We start from the raw sequence: 20,341 nt of genomic DNA on the forward strand, positions 1-20,341 counted from the left end.
TCAGCGAGCGTTTGGCAGTGGCTGGAGACATGTTTGATTGTTTTTACTGGAGGAGGTCCTGATGATATCGAGTCCACAGAGGCCAGGTTTGCTTCTAAACATCCTGCAACGCACAGGGCATCCACATCATAGAATTATCTGGCCCAGACCGCACAGTGCAGAAACCCTGGGCTCTTTCTTTCCTTTAATCTGTGGAATAGTAGTCCCTTGATAGCAATACCATGTTCACTTTATCCCTTCCCCTGTTGGTGGACATTTAGCTTCTTCCAATTCTCTGCTGACAAAGGGGGCTGCGAAGAACATCCTCACCAGTGTGTGTGTGTGCGTGTGTATGTGTGTGTGTGTATGTGTGTGTGTGTGTGTGTAAGAGTGTTTCTGGTGGCCGTACTGTGTTCTAGGAAACACTTCCAAATGCCGCTTCAGAAGGGCTGGACCCATCGACACCCACAGCACGGCCTGGGATTCCAATTCTCTGCATCATTTCCAGCATTTGATATTTTTTAACTTTTCAGTTTTTGCCAACCTGAAGATGATAAATGAGTAGCTCATTTTAAAAAACCGCGTTGTCTGATTGTTAATAAGGCCCAAAACATGAGTCATGCGCACCCCACAGCATTCTGCAAAGTGGGGGATATGTTTTTGCCAAGCACACACCACTTCATGTTGTTCATCTCTGTGTCTTTGAAGAAGGCACATTTTGGGAGACCGGGCTTGACTGTTTCTGCCAGTAGAGGGCACTGTTCCTCAGTGGCTCTCCACCAGTGTCATTGTGCACCGCGCGCCCCGCCCCTCGCCCCCAAACATCTGGCAGGGCCTGGAGACGCGTTGTATGTTTACAATATGGATTATCTACTGGCACCTAGAGGACAGAGACCAGGGATTTTGCTAAAACCCTACAATGCAGAGGTCTGCACCCCACAAAGACTTGTCTGGCCCCAACAGAGCCAGGGTGGAGAAACCATCATGTGGATGAAATCCTAATGTTTGAATCTTTGAAAGAAAGACCATGACAATCTCTAGGATAATGAAGCTATTTTAGTATTATTTAAAATAAGAACAACCTTTAAACCGTATGAAGTGGCAATAGGGGAGAAGCACACCTTCCTGAGAAGGGTCCTCCGAGAAGGGTCTTCTCAGGGGCAAAGGCAGCAAGGGTGGGTGGGCAGGAGGGAGTGCAGGCCTGGACGTCAGCAGTGCTTCCTCGGGGCGGCCTCTGCAGGTAGGAGAGGTGGCTCTGGGGCTTGGCAGCTCCTGGCTGGACTGGAGGGAGCTGGCCTGGCGTTCCGTGCCAGTGACTCAGGCAGGGGTAGGGCAGGTGTCAGCTGGGTAAAAGAAATGTGGGTTTGAGTGTTAGGAGGAGGTGGCCTTGGCTCTCAGGACTCAAGGGGGACGTCAGGCTGCAGGAGGCCCAGGCCCAGGAGTGCTGATCTGCCCCCATCTCTCCAGCGAGGCTCTGTGACTGTGCCCTGGGCGGGTGGGGGGTGGGGGGTGGCCTCACAGCAGGGTGGGTGGCAGGCAGGGAAGGCTCAGGCAGGGCTGCTGTCAGGCCGGGGCTCAGTGTCCTCTTCTCGGAGGCGCTTGCACCGGGAGCAGATGCTTCTTCTCAGAGGCCCCGGCCTGGGCACAAAGACAGGGACCACTCCATTCCTCATCACGGGCCGGAAGGCCGACAGCCTGGGCTCGGGGCTCTTAGACCTGAGAGGCCCGTCGAGCCGCCTTTGTCCTTCCTCGCATCGGCTGAGGGCCCTCAGCGCGGTCTCCTTGGCACAGGGATCCGGCGACTTCTGGCTGGGCGGACACGTGGACAAGCTGCTTAGGCTTTCAACGGGGGCGGTACGGATGTCCACCAGGCTCTGCGTGTGGCAGGAGAGGCGGGCGTTCCACTGGGACCTCATCGTGAAACCGTTGCCATGGCCGGAAAACCCCAGCCCCGAGGAGGTGCGGAGGGGCGGCCCACTGGGAAGCGGCCACCTGCTGCGGAACCAGAGCCTGCGATCCTGGCGGCGGCGGCGGCGGCGGCGGTAGCACAGGATTTGGCACCCGTCCCGGCCCATCGGGAGGCAGGTTCCGCGGGCGGCCCGGTCCATGGGAACCATGGGGACCGGCGCTTCCGGGCGTGGGCTGGCTGCGTGGCCTTGGCCATGCCCAGGTACATGCTCAGGTAGCTGCTCATGCTCACGGGTCAGCGGGGTCGGACCTTCGACGGGCTTTGGCTTCTGGGCGGCCCCGAAGTCTGTAGACGCGAAGCTTACGGCGCTGAGGCGACCGTTGGCATCGGGGTGTGGGACGGTTCGTGGGGCGTCGGAACCTCTGGGCATGAGGTCCTGCGTGCGCCAGGCCGGGGCCTCGCGGACGCACCCGGGGCCTCGCGGACGGACCCGGGGCCTCGCGGACCCGGGGCCTCGTGGGGCGCACCTGTGTTCTGAGCACAGGGGATCCTTCAGCTCCCACTGCTGGCCCAGGCGCTTGGCTCTGGGTGGCGGGGGAGCCCTCCACTTTTTGCCCTTGACATTTAAAGGGAGAAAATATAATAATTTGTACCAGGCCCTGAAAATTGACTGAAGGGCGCTCTCTTTCATTACTGTAAAAATGAACAAAATGCACTTGAATGCTCCTTTAAGGAAAAAGAGCGAATTTACTTGTATTTCTACAGAGGCTGTGTGTTTCTTCTAGAATGGTTGCTAATGTCACTTTTTGTAATTTTATTCTTAAGGACCTGGTGAAAGCCTTTCGGGACTTATTTTTTAGCTCCGACAACGTTGGTTTGTTGTGGATTCTCCTTTTATTTTCTGCGTTCATAGATTTCATACATTCATAAATAGATTGTCTCTAATCTGAACACTAATGCCATTTCTTTCTTGTCATTTCTACTGGTGATCCAGGTATATAGAGTAGAGTGAGGCACATTTCCAATTTATAGTTGGAAGCAGGTACTCGCAAAAACAGTGTTCAAAGCCTGCTGGTAAATGTTACAGCACTTCAGTCTGGGGGTCTGTTGTTGGGCCGACCCCAGTTACTGGAGTAGGAGAGGGGTGGAAACAGTGGCCAACAGAGGAAGCAAGTCCTCGATCAACAGATTTGTCTGGTTCTGAGAGGTGGAAGGCTGAATGAAGAGGACACTAAAAAGATCCTGATGAGGAAACACAAAAGGCTTTTGTGTCAGAGAGGCCAAGAGTTGAGGAAACAGGGATGCTGTCAGCTAACAGGTGATGAAGAATGAGATACGTAATGCCCTCTACTGAGCCATTCTGTTTTTTCTTTCTTTTTTGGTAGATTCCTTATTTTAGGAATGATCCCCAAGTCTATGATTTTGAAATAAAGGAAATTTCCTATATTATTTTCTTCTTAGTAGGACATTTCTTCACCTCTTAAGACGGTAATAACACCAGAGTGGAATATCTAATGCAATTTGGTATTATTCACTCATAATGTACTTTTTTTCTTCTCATCATCTGCAGAATTTCCCACGTCCTACTTTGCAATGTAACCCAGCGGGTGTCATTCTGGTTTGTGGTTACCGATCCTTCAAGGAATCACACCCTTCCTGCTGTTGAGGTACAGTCAGCCATAAGGTAATCACCGCTAAATATGCCTTCCACTGGTAAATCAAGGTATTGATTAATTCAGCTGTTTTGATAGATTTTGAAGACTTCTCTCTCTGGTTCACAGTGATTTATTTATTAAGATGTCAAAGGTTTCATTTCGTTACTTTGGAATAGAGATTAGTATAGATCAGTGGTTCTCATCCAGGGGCAGTTTTGCCTCCAAGGAGACATTAGGCAATGTCTGGAGACATTGTTGTTGTACAGTGCTGGTGACGGAGTAGGCAGAAGTTAGGGACGCCAGTTAACATCCTCCTGTGCTCAGGATAGCACTTCACAGCAAAGAACTATTCAACCCCAAATATCCATTGTGCTGTGGATGAGAAGCCTTGGTTTAAACATTAGCTAAGAAGGTTTAGTACTGTCTTCTTTTGGCGAGAACACCTTGTACGGCACTATCGTGTGATGGTTTGCCATATGCCTTCTCGAGCCCGAATGCTTAGGTGTTTTTTGTTTTAGGGGAGTATAGTTGCTTTACAATGTTGTGTTAGTTTCTACTGTACAGCAAAGTGAAAGTCTTTACCTTTAAAAGATAATTTTTTGAAAAAAAGTAAAAGCATGACTTTCATACAAATCAAAAATAAATGCTATCCAAGATTCTATTATCTTATTAGTTAATGAGGGAACTAGTAAGATGTTAAAACCAGTTTAAAGGAGACTTCAAGGCAGCATGCAAATGCAGGAATTGAAGAATGGTGATGTTTATTTATTAAAAGATACACCAGTCTATCCATTGGCAGTGCTCCACCAGACACAATTCACCTTGATTTTCTGTGGACAAGAATCATTTACATTGTATCAGTTTTCTCCAACTTACACATATGCAAAATAACTCAAAAACAGTAAAAGGTGGAAATTGTCCAGAAAGGTAGACTTGCAGGACACTCAGTCATATTTTTCACCCATTTGAAGTTTTACCCATTTTTTCCTGACAGTTCCCCTCCTTCTCTCCTTGGGATTATAACAAACTTTCAGAAGTGAAATGTATTCTTTTCTGCACAGAAGCAGAAGAAGCAGTTTGTTTTTATTTCAACTAATGTGCACTTTATGTGTGTCAAAACTTCAAATCCCACACATGATTGGTGTTGGGCAAAGGTATATTGGAAGAATGAGTTCACAAAATAAACTATTTCCTGAAAAAGAATGAAACAAAGTTCATTCTTCTTACAAAGGATTTATTTACAAGTTACTGAAATGCATATTTTTCTCGTTACCAAAGAGAAATGTCTAGTGAAAGAACTCATCTGCTCTTTGTAAAATATTAATGTTTAAGATAATGAGTGTATAATCAAATGCCAAGTGTTTTTGTGTGAATAATCATCTGTTTCCCTTGCTGAAGCAAAGGCATTGAGGCTCTATACCCATGGGAAATGATTTAACAAGGTTTTCTTTGTTTTGTTTTTTTAATAAATAAATTAATTAATTAATTAATTTTGGCTGCATTGGGTCTTCGTTGCTGTGTGCAGGCTTCCTCTAGTTGCGGTGAGCGGGGGCTGCTCTTCGTTGCGGTGAGTGCACCTCTCATTGCGGTGGCTTCTCTTGTTGCGGAGCACAGGCTCTAGGCGCACAGGCTTCAGTAGTTGTGGCTCAAGGGCTCTAGAGCACAGGCTCAGTAGCTGTGACACACGGGCTTAGTTGCTCCGCAGTATGTGGGATCTTCCCAGACCAGGGCTCGAACCCGTGTCCCCTGCATTGGCAGGCGGTTTCTTAACCACTGCGCCACCAGGGAAGCCCTAACAAGAAGGTTTGAGCCAAATTGTTTCCGCACTTTTGCCAGTAAGAATACTGCTAAGAGCCACTACTTAGGGAGTAAGAATTAGGAATATTGTATTTCATGAGAAAAGGGATTTTATTCAAGCCCTGTGATGAGGGAGGGCTACAAGGAAAATGAAGGCCCTGTGGTTAAACCAAGCTTCAGTTAATGTGAGGCGGAGGAGTGAGTGTTTAGGGTGAAGGTTGAAGATCTAGAGGAATATGTTCACAACAAAATGTCTGTTTCAAAGGCCCTAGTAAGAAGGACTATTGAGGGGGTGAGGATGGCCAATAGAATGGGAATTTATGTCCGGGAATGGATAGGACTCATCAGAATTGTATGAAAATAAAGGAAACAGTACCAAGAGGGAAGGATAGACTGAAAAGAAAGGAGATGGTACCTAGAAGGCAGGTAGTAGGAATTTCAAGGCTGAAGAACCTATGTGGTTGGGCAAAATAATGCTAGTTCCACCTAATGCTTGCATAATATTTTCTGGTTCACAAGGCATGTTCTGATGCGTCTGTGGAATTTAGTATCAACACCAATCATTTGTGAGCTATTATTATTATCCCTGCTTTATAAATGAGGAAATTGAGGCTCAGGGAGATTAATTGATTTGCTCAGTTCACCTAGAAAAATAAAGAGTGACGACTTGAACGCAGGCATGCTGCCAGCACATGCAGTGATTTTTTTTTTTCTCCCGGTCTGCTAGAGTATCCACACCTATGGAATTAGGCAAGGGGATGACAGACCAGTTTTAAGATGTCTGCTTTTGATCTGTTTTGAGGGCCTGGCCTTATTCAAGGCCAATCTTGGCTAGAAGATATCCATGGTGATTGACGCCTCTTGGGGATTTCAGTGGTAGATGGAGATATAGTTTGTACTAAACTAGAATTTCTTATCAGCCTGTGTGCTAACCAACCAGGTAGACAGAATGAGAATGCAGAGCAACTTTTCACTTTACTCTGTTATACCTTGGTAGTGGGGTTCATTATTTTGTGGGAAGCTTTTTGTTACCGTGTTAGCAAAATTAGGTTACGATAAAAGAAAACATTCCGTAGTTTGACAGAAATTGCATGGAAATTATCCCCTGCTGCAGATTCCCTGGCTGGGATTCTCCTTCCCATTTATGAACAATCAGGCCTCCCCACAGATTTTCATTTGCTAAAGGAGGTCTTTCCTGATACCCCGGTGCTGGTCTGCAGAGATTCTCCAGCTTTTACTCTCAGGTTCAGGATCAGTAGTCACCAGCCACATGTGGCTCTCAAGCACTTGAAATGTAGTTAGTCCAAGGTTAGATATGCTCTAAGTGTAAAGTACACACCAAATTTCAGCGACTGAGCACAAAATAAAATGTGAACCAACTTAAAATTGATTACATGTTGAAATTATATTTTCTTGGATATAGTGGGCAATATATATATATATTTTAAAATATTTATTTGGCTGTGCTGGGTCTTAATTGCGGCACAGGGGAGCTTTAGTTGTGGCATGTGGAATCTTTAGTTGCAGCATGCGAATTCTTAGTTGCGGCATGTGGGATCTAGTTCCCTGACCAGGGATCGAACCTGGGATCCCTGCATTGGGAGCTCAGAGTCGTAACCACTGGACTTCCGGGGAAGTCCCAAAATATATGTTATTAAAATTAATTTTCCCTGTTACTGTTTACTTTTTTTTTTAAACGCAGCTCCTAGAAAATTTGACATCACACGTAAGGTTCACATTATATTCTGGTTTCAGTGCTGCTCTGGAGGTTGTTGAAGTCAGCTTGCCTAGTGTGAATTCAGTAAAGGCCACACAGTTATCTCCAAGAAATCTCCTCATCTAATTTGCAAATTCCAGTTAGAAATTTAGTTTCAGTCAAATAAGTTTTTGCTACCAACCCCTCCCTAACTGCCACCAACCCCTCCCTAGGTGCCACTACCACCAAAAATACAGATTTTCCCTGGGAAAAGCAATGCATTTACCTTCATATTTTTCTAGACTTTTGTACTCCTAAAGCACCATTTACTTTAGTCATATGGAACTACTTGCAGCTGACGCAACAAATCATACTACATACCATGTCTCCAATTCCTATGCTCACTGCACACTTTGGTCTAAAGAACTCCTACTTGTCCCTCAAAGCACAGCTCAAAAGTTGCCTTCTTAGGAAAGCAGCTGTGACATTTTACTATGATGTACTTACCCCTCTGCTGTGCTCCCACTGTGCCCCTCCCACTGTGCCCCTTGCACTGTGATTGCACTGTGATTGTGGAGGGACTGAAGGGCCACTCTTCTAGACTGTAAGCTTCTTGGGTATTTTTATTTCATTCTGTATCTCCAGCACCTAGCACAGGATCTGGTACTTAGTAAGTTTCCAGCAAATGTTTGTTGAATTGAATGAAAAAAAAAAGATCAAATTGATGGATTTGCAGCTGCTCCTGGCTTCGTGTTCTCTTTTCTGCTGCTGGTTTTGTTTTTTCTTCTCATATTTATCACCTACTTTTTGCATATTATTTTATCTTTTCAGGCTGTTGGTATTTATGTAAGGCACCTTAAATAGAGTTCTGTCATTTTAATCTAGATGCTGCCTCTCAGGAAATAAAACATGGTGGGCAGAGCTCAAAGCTCAAGACTTCCAGTTACTTCTAGGACATTATCAACAATGGAGGGCAGTAGTTCATAGAGAAGCATCTTTCTGGCAACCAGCACTGCCACTTATAGACAGAAAACCACAGCATGATTTGTCCTTATCAAACTGTCTGTTCAACCTGAAGTCTCCTGCTAGGGGGATGCTCTGTTTATAGAGATAGTTATAATCGTGGGGAGATAGGGTTATACCTTCTGTTTCTAATGTTTCTTCTGTCTTGTTTCGTTTGTTTTTAATCATCATTGTATTTTAGAATGAATAGGAACCGGATCAACAATGCCTTCTTTTTGAATGACCAGACTCTGGAATTTTTAAGAATTCCTGCCACTCTTGCACCACCTACTGACCCATCTGTGCCCATCTGGATTATTATATTTGGTGTGATATTTTGCATCGTCATAGTGGCAACCATGCTATTGATTTTGTCAGGAATCCGGCAACATAGAAGGTAAGATATTTAAAGGGAGTGATTTAAAGAACATTTTCTTGTTTACTCATGACTTGGAAAAACAAGGAGAGGATTTTCCCCTAGATGAAGAAAATGTGTTATATCTGAAACTGAAAAAATTGGTGATTTTTCAAAATATCACTTATGCTCTTGTTTTTGGAGACTTTTTGGAGTCCGTGTCCCTTAGTTAACTATGGGTCCTTCCATTACTATCTTTCTTTCTATTCTACACCATGTGAATGTTTTAATATCTGGGTTATGATTTTGTAAGCTGGATATACAGAGCTAAGCAGACTTTTTGGGTAGGCAGAGTTAATCTTTGCTAGTCATCCACCTCCAAAGACTAGTAGTTCCGTAGTCCTTTTCATGCCTCCTCACCCTGGCCTGCCTCTTCCAGTGCCTGCAGCCTCCACCTTGTACTACACACTTTTGCGATGTTTTATATTCCCTCCCTTTGATGGATGCTCTCCCTCTAGTGCCTATGATTTTATATAGACCCGTGTTCTTCACAGTGGCCTTTGAATCAACTTCCTGCATCAGAATTGCCTGGAACACTTGTTTAAAATATAGGTTCCTTTGCCCTACCACAGACCCACTAAAGTTGATTCTCTGAAGGAGGTGCATTCTTTTAACTGAAGTTTAGTTGATGTACAATTGAAGAAAATATGTTTTAATGAATATCTAGGCTATTCTAATTCACTTAGTTTCAGAGCTTCCAAATAAAGTACTTACATTTAGATTCCCACTCCTGGAGTTCATTTAGCTGGATTCTGGGGCACATGCAAACTTTGCTGTCAAAATTATTGGTATTAGAGAATTTCAGACCAGTGGGAGAGTTATTTAGGTAGAGAGGAGACAAGATTTCTTAGCACAATGAAAGGAGAAAATAATTTTGTTTACAAGCACCTCTGATCCAGAGGGGAAGTGAAGAGAGTCCTTAACTCTTCAGTAGACACTCTGATGCTTCTAAACCTTCCCTTCTGATACCAAGGAAGAGGAATTCTGGTAAGTGGAATCACAGGCACACACATTGGTTTTCAAAAGGGTTGGTGCCCACACGGGACATGCAGGTTGTGTTTGGCCAAGTGTGTGTTTGACTAAATGTTTCTCCTGAGACTTTCTACTTTCCATATTGTTCACCCTGGTTATTAGCAGAAGGTAATCATTTTAAATTTGGGGCTTTATAATTTTTTTCACAAATGGTAAGTGAAATGCTATGGAATAAATGTGATTTATGTGTAGTGCCCAAATTAAGCTCAAAGATTAAGATCAAGTTGTACTTGCTTGCTTTTATTGCTCTTGGCGTGACACATAATGCTGAGAGGCTTGGTACAACTTATTAATCTGTTTTGTTTTGTTTTTCAGAATATTAAGAAATATTCTCTTGTAGTATTTGAATACCTATGTTTAATAGTTTTAAGTTTTATATTAATCCTGAAATGCTAGGATTCTATGGTTTCCAACAACTGTAACCTTTGTGAATTCACGCCATCTCCTTGGTTCCCAATTTCCTCACTAGTACAATATGATGAAGGAGGTAGAAGAATGGGCTCTGGAGATAGACTGCTTGGATTCAAAGTATTTATTGCCTAGACTCTGCTCTTGTATGTAATCCATTAACTGTATGGATATCAGGAAATACAGGCAATGAGTCAGGGAAACCAAGCTCAAGAGGATATGGTTTGTGGTGCTCGAGTCAAGTTGGTTAAATTTTTCTTTACTGTCTGTGCATAGATAACTTTGCTCGAGTGACAGTGAGGTATATTAGAAAGAATTAATTTGCTGGGATCAAAAGAGTTAATAGAGTTCTTGAAGTAGTGCCTGGCACTACTGCTGTTAGCTGTTACTGTTATTTTATTATCCTGCCAGTTGCTGGTCTTTCAGCTCGTTAGTGCTGGGATCAGCTATCTCTTCCTTCAGAGCAGATTCTGCAGTAATATAAAAACTGAGTGTGTAGCATCATAATCTGTTGCCCGGGAGAAGGGAGGCTGTTGTCACAACCTTGCCTTCACAAATTTAGTTCATGTTCAAACCAGGAAACAGATGGACAAATCTCCTGTGTCAACCTGGAGAGCATCAGTAGTTAGCAAATAGAGTCAGGACAGTTATGACAACCTTTTGAAGAGAAATTAATTTGTTGGGTTTTCCATTTGGTACGGAAAAAATTTGGTGGGTTTTTCTTGGGCAAAGTATCACTTCAAAGTTGGGGCGAGGGTGCAGTTTGAAGTGGGGAGAGCCCTGATCATTGTGATGAAAGCCTTTTCTAATTGTGGAAAAATAGGAGTTGCCCCTGAAAGCCTTTACTGTTGAGGAAGACAAAGATTTGTTCAAGAATCCAATTCATACATTAGGTAATAATGAACACAGTTTGTGTGATACAAAATCTTAAACCTAGAAGACCAGGAGGGACCACAGGGTCATCTGAATCACCATTCTGCTTCTGCAGAGAAGAGTGCCCATGTCATCTAAGACATGTGCATCTTTATACTTACTACTGAAGAAATTGCTCAAGTAAAGCTTTAACTATTCTGTTAGCTGTGTCAATAACAGCATTCCATTGACTGTTCAGAACCACTGGGTGGAAAGTATGCAGTCACTGGTGGCCCAAACTAGGTGAACTCAAATACTAGTTATACCCTTTAGCTGAGTGACCTTGGTTGCATCATGTAATTTCTGTGGGTCTGTTTCTCCATCTGTTATAGGGAGATAATGTCTCACAGGACTTAAATGAGGATTGGGTGAAAAAATGTGTATAAAGTACCTAGGTTATAGCATGTACTAAATAAACAGTAATTAGTATTATCCAAGATGAGCTTAACCCATTTCTGTGATTAAGGGATGCTAGAAAAAGATCTCTTTTCCATCCAGATATTGCCACCGTACTGCAGAAGATTTTCCAGTTCAATGACTTATTGCTTGAGATTTTATTAGTTAACAAACACCTATTTTATTTTATTATTTTTTTCATAAATATTTTATTTTATTTGACCATGGAAGTTTATCAGTCAATATTTGACTATGTCCTCAACCAATATAACTACAAATGAGGTCCAGCAATGCCATTCCAACTGCATGATTTTAAGAAATTTATTCTGACATGGTGCCTAGACATTTTCTCCCACAAATTAGCCCCACTCCTAAGGATCAAGCAAGGCTGGAGATGGTCTCTGGAGAATGTGGTCTTGACCATGGGCTCAAATCTCAGGTAGAGTTGTTTTTTTTTTTTGTTTTTTTTTTTTTTTTACCATCTTTATTGGAGTATAATTGCTTTGCAATGGTGTGTTAGTTTCTGCTTTATAACAGAGTGAGTCAGTTATACATATACATATGTTCCCATATCTTTTCCCTGTTGCATCTCCGTCCATCCCACCCTCCCTATCCCACCCCTCTAGGTGGTCACAAACCACCTAGCTGATCTCCCTGTGCTATGCGGCTGCTTCCCACTAGCTATCTATTTTACATTTGATAGTGTATATATGTCCATGCCACTTTCTCACTTTGTCCCAGCTTACCCTTCCCCCTCCCCATATCCTCAAGTCCATGCTCTAGTAGGTCTGTGTCTTTATTCCTGTCTTACCCCTACGTTCTTCATGACCTTTTTTTTTTTCCCCTTAGATTCCATATATACGTGTTAGCATACGGTTTACGTTTTTCTCTTTCTGACTTACTTCACTCTGTATGACAGACTCTAGGTCCATCCACTTCACTACAAATAACTCAATTTCATTTCTTTTTATGGCTGAGTAATATTCCATTGTATATATGCGCCACATCTTCTTTATCCATTCATCTGTTGATGGACACTTAGGTTGCTTCCATGTCCTGGCTATTGTAAATAGAGCTGCAATGAACATTGTGGTACATGACTCTTTTTGAATTATGGTTTTCTCAGGGTATGTGCCCAGTAGTGGGATAGCTGGGTCATATGGTAGTTCTATTTGTAGTTTTTTAAGGAACCTCCATACTGTTCTCCATAGTGGCTGTATCAATTCACATTCCCACCAACAGTGCAAGAGTGTTCCCTTTTCTCCACACCCTCTCCAGCATTTATTGTTTCTAGATTTTTTGGTGATGGGCATTCTGACCGGTGTGAGATAATATCTCACTGTAGTTTTGATTTGCATTTCTCTAATGATTAATGATGTTGAGCATTCTTTCATGTGTCTGTTGGCAGTCTGTATATCTTCTTTGGAGAAATGTCTATTTAGGTCTTCTGCCGAGTTTTGGATTGGGTTGTTTGATTTTTTGATATTGAGCTGCGTGAGCTGCTTGTAAATTTTGGAGATTAATCCTCTGTCAGTTGCTTCATTTGCAAACATTTTCTCCCATTCTGAGGGTTGTCTTTTGGTCTTGTTTATGGTTTCCTTCGCTGTGCAAAAGGTTTGAAGTTTCATTAGGTCCCATTTGTTTATTTTTGTTTTTATTTCCATTTCTCTAGGAGGTGGGTCAAAAAGGATCTTGCTGTGATTTATGTCATACACTGTTCTGCCTATGTTTTCCTCTAAGAGTTTGATAGTGTCTGGTCTTACATTTAGGTCTTTAATCCATTTTGAGTTTCTTTTTGTGTATGGTGTTAGGGAGTGTTCTAATTTCATACTTTTACATGTACCTGTCCAGTTTTCCCAGCACCACTTTTCGAAGAGACTGTCTTTTCTCCAGTGTATGTTCTTGCCTCCTTTATCAAAGATAAGGTGACCATATGTGCATGGGTTTATCTCTGGGCTTTCTATCCTGTTCCACTGATCTATATTTCTGTTTTTGTGCCAGTACCATACTGTCTTGTTTACTGTAGCTTTGTAGTATAGTCTGAATTCAGGGAGCCTGATTCCTCAAGCTCCATTTTTCGTTCTCAAGATTGCTTGGCTCTTCAGGGTCTTTTGTGTTTCCATACAAATTGTGAAATAGTTTGTTCTAGTTCTGTGAAAAATGCCAGTGGTAGTTTGATAGGCATTGCATTGAATCTGTAGACTGCTTTGGGTAGTAGAGTCATTTTCACAATGTTGATTCTTCCAATCCAAGAACATGGTATATCTTTCCATCTGTTTGTATCATCTTTAATTTCTTTCATCAGTGTCTTAAAATTTTCTGCATACAGGTCTTTTGTCTCCACAGGTAGGTTTATTCCTAGGTATTTTATTCTTTTTGTTGCAATGGTAAATAGGAGTGTTTTCTTAATTTCACTTTCAGATTTTTCATCATTAGTGTATGAGAGTGCCAGAGATTTCTGTGCATTAATTTCGTATCCTGCTACTTTACCAAATTCATTGATTAGCTCTAGTAGTTTTCTAGTAGCACCTTTAGGATTCTCTATGTATAGTATCATGTCATCTGCAAACAGTGACAGCTTTACTTCTTCTTTTCCGATTTGGATTCCTTTTATTTCTTTTTCTTCTTTGATTGCTGTGGCTAGAACTTCCAAACTATGTTGAATAAGAGTGGTGAGAGTGATCAACCTTGTCTTGTTCCTGATCTTAGTGGAAATGGTTTCAGTTTTTCACCATTGACGACGATGTTGGCTGCGGGTTTGTCATATATGGCCTTTATTATGTTGAGGAAAGTTCCCTCTATGCCTACTTTCTGCAGGGTTTTTATCATAAATGGGTGTTGAATTTTGTCAAAAGCTTTTCTGCATCTATTGAGATGATCATATGGTTTTTCTCCTTCAATTTGTTAATATGGTGTATCACGTTGATTGATTTGCGTTTATTGAAGAATCCTTGCATTCCTGGAATAAACCCCACTGGATCGTGGTGTATGATCTTTTTAATGTACTGTTGGATTCTGTTTGCTAGTATTTTGTTGAGGATTTTTGCATCTATGTTCCTCAGTGATATTGGCCTGTCGTTTTCTTTCTTTGTTAAATCTTTGTCTGGTTTTGGTATCAGGGTGATGGTGGCCTCGTAGAATGAGTTTGGGAGTGTTCCTCCCTCTGCTGTATTGTGGAAGACTTTGAGAAGGATAGGTCAAACACCTATTTTAAAAGGCAAGTGATCTTATTAGGCCTGCTGTTTACTATAATAGTGGTGGACTGACTAATGAGCTCTCTCTAAAAAAAAAAAAATCCCCTGATTTGTAGCATTTGCTGACTTCCTATCCAGTCTGAAATTTCTGAATGTTTGAGTCACCTCTAGCAAGCCTGTGCCAGCCAGTTTCAACACGCCATTACAACTGCCGCCTCTTCGTGAAATAATTCGAGGAGGTTGCTTCTCTATTACCATCTAGTTGAGAACAGCAGTTTGCAGAATTGAGAGATTTGTTGCAGGAAAAAAGTTGGAAAAGTGATTTTTTTTTTCTTTTGGGGAATAATTAGGGAGTTGGGTATGTGGGAAGACAACCAAGATGAACTGCATATACTTGACAGTGGTGTCTGTACTAGATCTGTGTCTAGCCCCAGCCTGGAAGTGGATATTTTAGCTCTCTGGTCAGCTTTATGGTAATGGTGATGATGGTGATGGTGATAGTGATCACTGTAATGGTGGGGGTGATGTGATAATGCTAATGGTGGTGAAGTCGATGATGTGATGTGTGTTTTAGTTGAAAGAGCACTGGATCAATACTCCTGGTTTTGGGTTCCAGTCTCATGCCCTGGCATTTTTTAGCTGAATGACCTTGATCCAGTCATATATGGAAAATGAGGATAATATTTTCTTAAATAGTTACGATGATGGGAAGACAAAATTGGAGAATACACACAAGTGCTTCATCCACTGGGGAGTGCTATATCAATGTAAAGAAGCATCATCATCAAAAAGCAGTTACAAAGTGCTAATTCTATGTAACCTGGCACCTTGTGCTATAAAAGAAGAGTCACAGACACAGCACAATTTCAGACTTGTATGTATATAGTAGAATTGATTCATGAGTCCTGCATATAAATAGACTGTTATAATGTTATTGTCTTAGGAAGGGATCTTAAACAATGATCTGAATCCATCTCTCCAGAAGCCAAGGCCCAGAGAGGTAAAAATATCTTATTCCTTTATTGACCATCCATTATGTGATAGGAGCTCTAGAATGTATCATGGAAGAGACGTACATAGATAACATGGGTGGTCTTTGCCTATAAGGAGATGATAATCTTGTAGTTGTAACAAAGCCAGGTCAAGGACTCAGGACATTGAACCCTAGCTAATGCTAGCAGTTGAGCAGAGTCACTAGTAAATTCACTTGGTTTATTTCTGGTTATATTTCTCTTCTCATAAGGTCAATAGTAAAGGGAAGTGCATTTGGATTTCTATGAATTTTTTCACACAAGGGGCTGGGGCTCAGCCAATATTTTCATATACTGAAACTTCACTTTCTTATAGAGTCTCAATTAAGTGAATAAATTGTCTTGAAAATAGAAATGTAAATGAAATCAGAAATGTTAGAGCTAATAATTGTTTTACTTTGCTGTTCTTAAATGTACACACTCAATAGGAGTCAAATATGTGTGCTTCCCTGGTGGCGCAGTGGTTGAGAGTCCGCCTGCCGATGCAGGGGACACGGGTTCGTGCCCCGGTCCGGGAAGATCCCACATGCCGCGGAGCGGCTGGGCCCGTGAGCCATGGCCGCTGAGCCTGCGCGTCCGGAGCCTGTGCTCCGCAACGGGAGAGGCCACAACAGTGAGAGGCCCACGTACCGCAAAAAAAAAAGTGTTTTGAGAGAAGCCTTGGGAGATGAAATAGAGTTCTAGGTCTACTCCTTTCACCAGTCTCATTCCATTATGAAAGACAAGTTGCTCTACATATTTGAGTCTCAGCTCCTGCATTTGAAAAACAGTGATAATAATAAAATCTACATAGTATTGCAGTAGGAATTAGGTGAGATGATGTGTACAAAGCACTTAGTCTGCCGTGTAATAGATACTAATTCTTACTGTTTTGCTATCACATCACCAGTCTCACTGTGCTGCAACACCCATTAAAATCGTTCCAGCAGTGCTGCCATTTCCCCAGGACTCATCCATACTGATTATGACGACAGTCCCAGTTCCCCAATAATTAACTCTGTCCTGTTTTGGAATCATATTTGTCTGTCCTTTGTTGTTTGTCTGGCTGTTCTTGGGCCTTGGCTTTTCAGCCCTGTCTTGTTTGAAGGGAGACAAAAATACTGTTTCTGCTTTTAGCTGCCACTACTTTATCTTGAGCAAACCCTGATCCTCAACACCCCCTAGCTATGTGGGCCACCCGATACAGGCAGACCTCACTTTATTGTGCTTCACTTTATTGTGCTTCGCAGATACTGTGTTTTTTACAAATTGAAGCTTTGTGGCAACCCTGCATTGAGCAAGTCTGTCAGCACCACTTTTCCAACAGCATTGGCTCACTTTGTGTCTCTGCGTCACATTTTGGTAATTCTTGCAATATTTCAAACATTTTCATTATTGTTATATTTGTTATGGTGATCTGTGATCAGTGATCTTTGATGTAACTATTGGAATTGGGGGGGCGGTCCACAGAGCACATGCACATAAGATGGCAAACTTAATGATGAATATTGAGTGTTCTGACTGCTCCACCAACAGGATGTTCCCCGTCTCTCTCCCTCTCCTCCAGCCTCCCTATTCCCTGAGACACAACAGTATTGAAATCAGGCCAGTTAATAACCCTACAGTGGCTTCTGAGTGTTCAAGTGAAAGGAAGAGTCACATGTCTCTCACTTTAAATCAAGAGCTAGAAATGATTAAGCTTAGTGAGGAAGGCATGTTGAAAGCTGAGACAGGCTGAAAGCTGGGCCTCTTACATCAAACAGTTAGCCAAGTTGTGAGTGCAAGGGAAAAGTTCTTGAAGGAAATAAAAAGTGCTAATTCAGTGAGCACACAAATGGTAAGAAAGTGAAACAGCTTTATTGCTGATGTGGAGAAAGTTTCAGTGGTCTGGACAGAATATCAAACCAGCCACAACATTCCCTTAAACCAAAGCCTAATCCAGGCAAAGCCCTGATTCTATTCAATGTTATGAAGGCTAAGAGAGGTGAGGAAGCTGCAGAAGAAAAGTCTGAAGCCAGCAGAGGCTGGTTCATGAGGTTTGTGGAAAGAAGCCGTCTCCATAACATCAAAAGTGCCAGGTGACACAGCAAGTGCTGATGGAGAAGCTGCAGCAAGTTACCCAGAGGACCTAGCTGAGATAATTCATGATGGAAGCTGCACTAAACAACAGATTTTCAATGTAGATGAAACAGCCTTCTATTGGAAGAAGATACCCCCCAGGACTTCCATAGCTAGAGAAGAGAAGTCAATGCCTGGCTTCAAAGCTTCAAAGCACAGGCTGACTCTCTTGTTAGGGGCTAATGCAGCCGGTGACTAAAAGTTGAAGCCAGTGCTCGTTTACCATTGTGAAAATCCCAGGGCCCTTAGGAATTATGCTAAATCTACTCTACATGCGCTCTATAAATGGAATAACAAAGCCTGGATGACAGCACATCTGTTTACAACATGGTTCACTGGATATTTTAAGCCCACTGTTGAGACCTACTGCTCAGAAAAAGATCCCTTTTAAAATATTACTGCCCATTGACAATGCACCTAGTCACTCAAGAGCTCTGATGGAGATGTATAACAAGATTAATGTTGTTTTCATGCCTGCTAACACAACATCCATTCCTCAGCCTGTGGATCAAGGAATAATTTAGACTTTCAAGTCGTCTTATTTAAGAAATACACTTCATAAAGCTACAGCTACCATAGATAGTGATTCCTGTCGTGGATCTGGGCAAAGTCAGTCAAAAACCTTCTGGAAAGGATTCACCATTCTAGATGCCATTAAGAACATTCATGATTCCTAGGAAGGGGTCCAAATATCAACATTCACAGGAGTTTGGAAGAAGTTGATTCCAATCATCACGGATGACTCTGAGAGGTTCAAGGCTTAAGTGGAGGAAGCAGCTGCAGATGTGGTGGAAAAAGCAAGAGAACTAGAACTAGAAGTGGAGCCTGAAGATGTGACTGAATCGTTGCAGTCCCATGACAAAACCTTAACAAATGAGTTGCTTCTTATGGATGAGCCAAAAAAGTGGTTTCTTGAGATGGAATCTACTCCTGGTGAAGATGGTTAAAATGACAACAAGGGATTGGAATATGACATTAACTTAGTTGATAAAGCAGCAGCAGGGTTTGAGAGGATTGACTCCAATTTTGAAAGAAGTTCTTCTGTGGGCAAAATGCTATCAAACAGCATTGCATGTTACATACAGAGAAATCATTCATGAAAGGGAGTCAGTCGATGCAGCAAACGTCACTTTTGTCTAATTTTAAGTAATTGCCACACCCACCCAGCCTTCAGCCACCACCCTGGTCAGTCAGCAGCCATCGACGTCAAGGCAAGAGCCTCCACTAACAGAAATGTTCCAATTCGCTGAAGGCTCAGATGACGGTTAGCATTTTTTATCTCCAAAATATTTTTAAATTAAGGTATGTACTGTGATTTTTTTAGACATAATGCTATTGCACATTTAATAGACTACAGTATAGTGTGGCTCGCTTTATTGCAGTTGAACCAAACCTGCTGTATCTCCAAGGTATGCCTGTACTTTTTTGGTCCCCTCTTTTGCCCATCTTCTCTCTGGATTTATGAGAAATAGCCACACTAAGGCTTCTAAGAGCTAGTTTCAGGTGTTTTAGTCACGGGTTTTTTTTTTGTTTTGTTTTGTTTTTAATCCTCTTCCTGAACCACCTGACATGCAGGAACAGCGGAAGTTATTAACACTCATTTTTATTTTTCAGGAAAAAGAATTCATGTTTTTAGCAGAACATCAAATCAGAATGATCCAGAAAGATAGTTAAGTTTTATTATACTTAGAGCAATGTGCAGGCAGTGACTCAGTTTATTACAGGACACACTATGAAATGTGACAAAGGGCTGTATTACTGTTAGATAACCTTTGAACTTCTTATCATGTCCGCCAGCCAGCAAGTTACTGACACTGCAGTTTGTGAAGCCTGGCAGTGCCAAGACTGTGAACAACTAGATCTAAGGTCACAAAAAAATAACATGTACCTAATTTGTCATGGACACGGCTCTCGTTTTGATAAATTTCCACAGCGATTTTGCTCAGAATCTTTTTGATTAAGAAATCCTTCTTCTAAAGAAGAGAAACTTGTCCTCATCCATCTGCACCTTCCTTTTTCGTTCTTCCCCATTCCTTGTGATGCCTGGTGGATTATTTTTCCTTTGTGGTTGGCAGGGGGAGGGGAGGCAGGATTTCTTGCCATGATCTGCAAGTGTCCAGCTCTCTGCAATTTTGCTTCTAATTCTATAAAAACTTTTTTTTTAACTGAAGAAACTGGCAAATGAACACTGGCAACCATTACTTCTAAGACTGCTGTTGCATTGCCCCCTACTTCAGAATGCTCCATCCACAGGATTTTTGTAATATGAGTTTCATACTTACATACACAAATTTCAGGGTAAAACTTCACTGTTAAAAACCTATTTATTGTTATGGAGAATTATTATTCACTCCAAGCCCAATGAGGAGTGACTTGGGGAGAAATTGCGTGAGCTAGGCATTTTTGATGATAATTTATAAATATACATTTGTCGCTAGGGTGTCATTCTTACTGAAACATCACTCCTCTCTTTTATAATCCATGAAAAGGAGGGGAGGATGAGTGAAATTTGGAGTTTTTCTTTTTTATTAAGCCCTTTCTTTCCACTTTAGGACAAGAACTGTGTCCCTTCCAACACATAGTAGGCACTCAAAACATAGTTATTGAATGAATGTTGGATACTATGAATGGAAGTGATGTGTTCGATGGTTATAGAATGTCAGTTGTCTTTGCTTTCTGGATGACGTGGAAAGTGACAAGATACCCCTGTCTACAGGAGGAGGGACCAAAGAATTCTAGTCCTCTGATAGGTGATTTCACCTGGCTGGAGGACCTTCTCATCACAGGAAATTGTATGCCTACTCCAACTGGCACTGAT

The 20,341-nt window shown here is 42.1% G+C and overlaps 1 protein-coding gene across 4 annotated transcripts in view; it reads left to right on the forward strand.

Moving 5' to 3' along the window:
- The window catches only part of CLTRN (collectrin, amino acid transport regulator), a 79,034-nt gene that overhangs the window by 55,449 nt on the left and 3,244 nt on the right, over positions 1–20,341 (forward strand). For 2 of the 4 annotated variants that reach the window (XM_033849807.2, XM_073798850.1), the window contains exons 6-8: positions 3,459–3,572; positions 5,069–5,110; positions 8,241–8,435. In XM_033849807.2, coding sequence (XP_033705698.1) covers positions 3,459–3,572; positions 5,069–5,110; positions 8,241–8,435 — 351 coding nt within the window. Of the gene's footprint in view, positions 1–3,458; positions 3,573–5,068; positions 5,111–8,240; positions 8,436–16,655; positions 16,768–20,341 lie in introns of all 4 variants that reach the window. The other 2 variants (XM_073798851.1, XM_073798852.1) reach the window with 2 other exon arrangements.

This window comes from Tursiops truncatus, chromosome X (genome assembly GCF_011762595.2).
Source record: "Tursiops truncatus isolate mTurTru1 chromosome X, mTurTru1.mat.Y, whole genome shotgun sequence".
NCBI lineage: Eukaryota > Metazoa > Chordata > Mammalia > Artiodactyla > Delphinidae > Tursiops > Tursiops truncatus.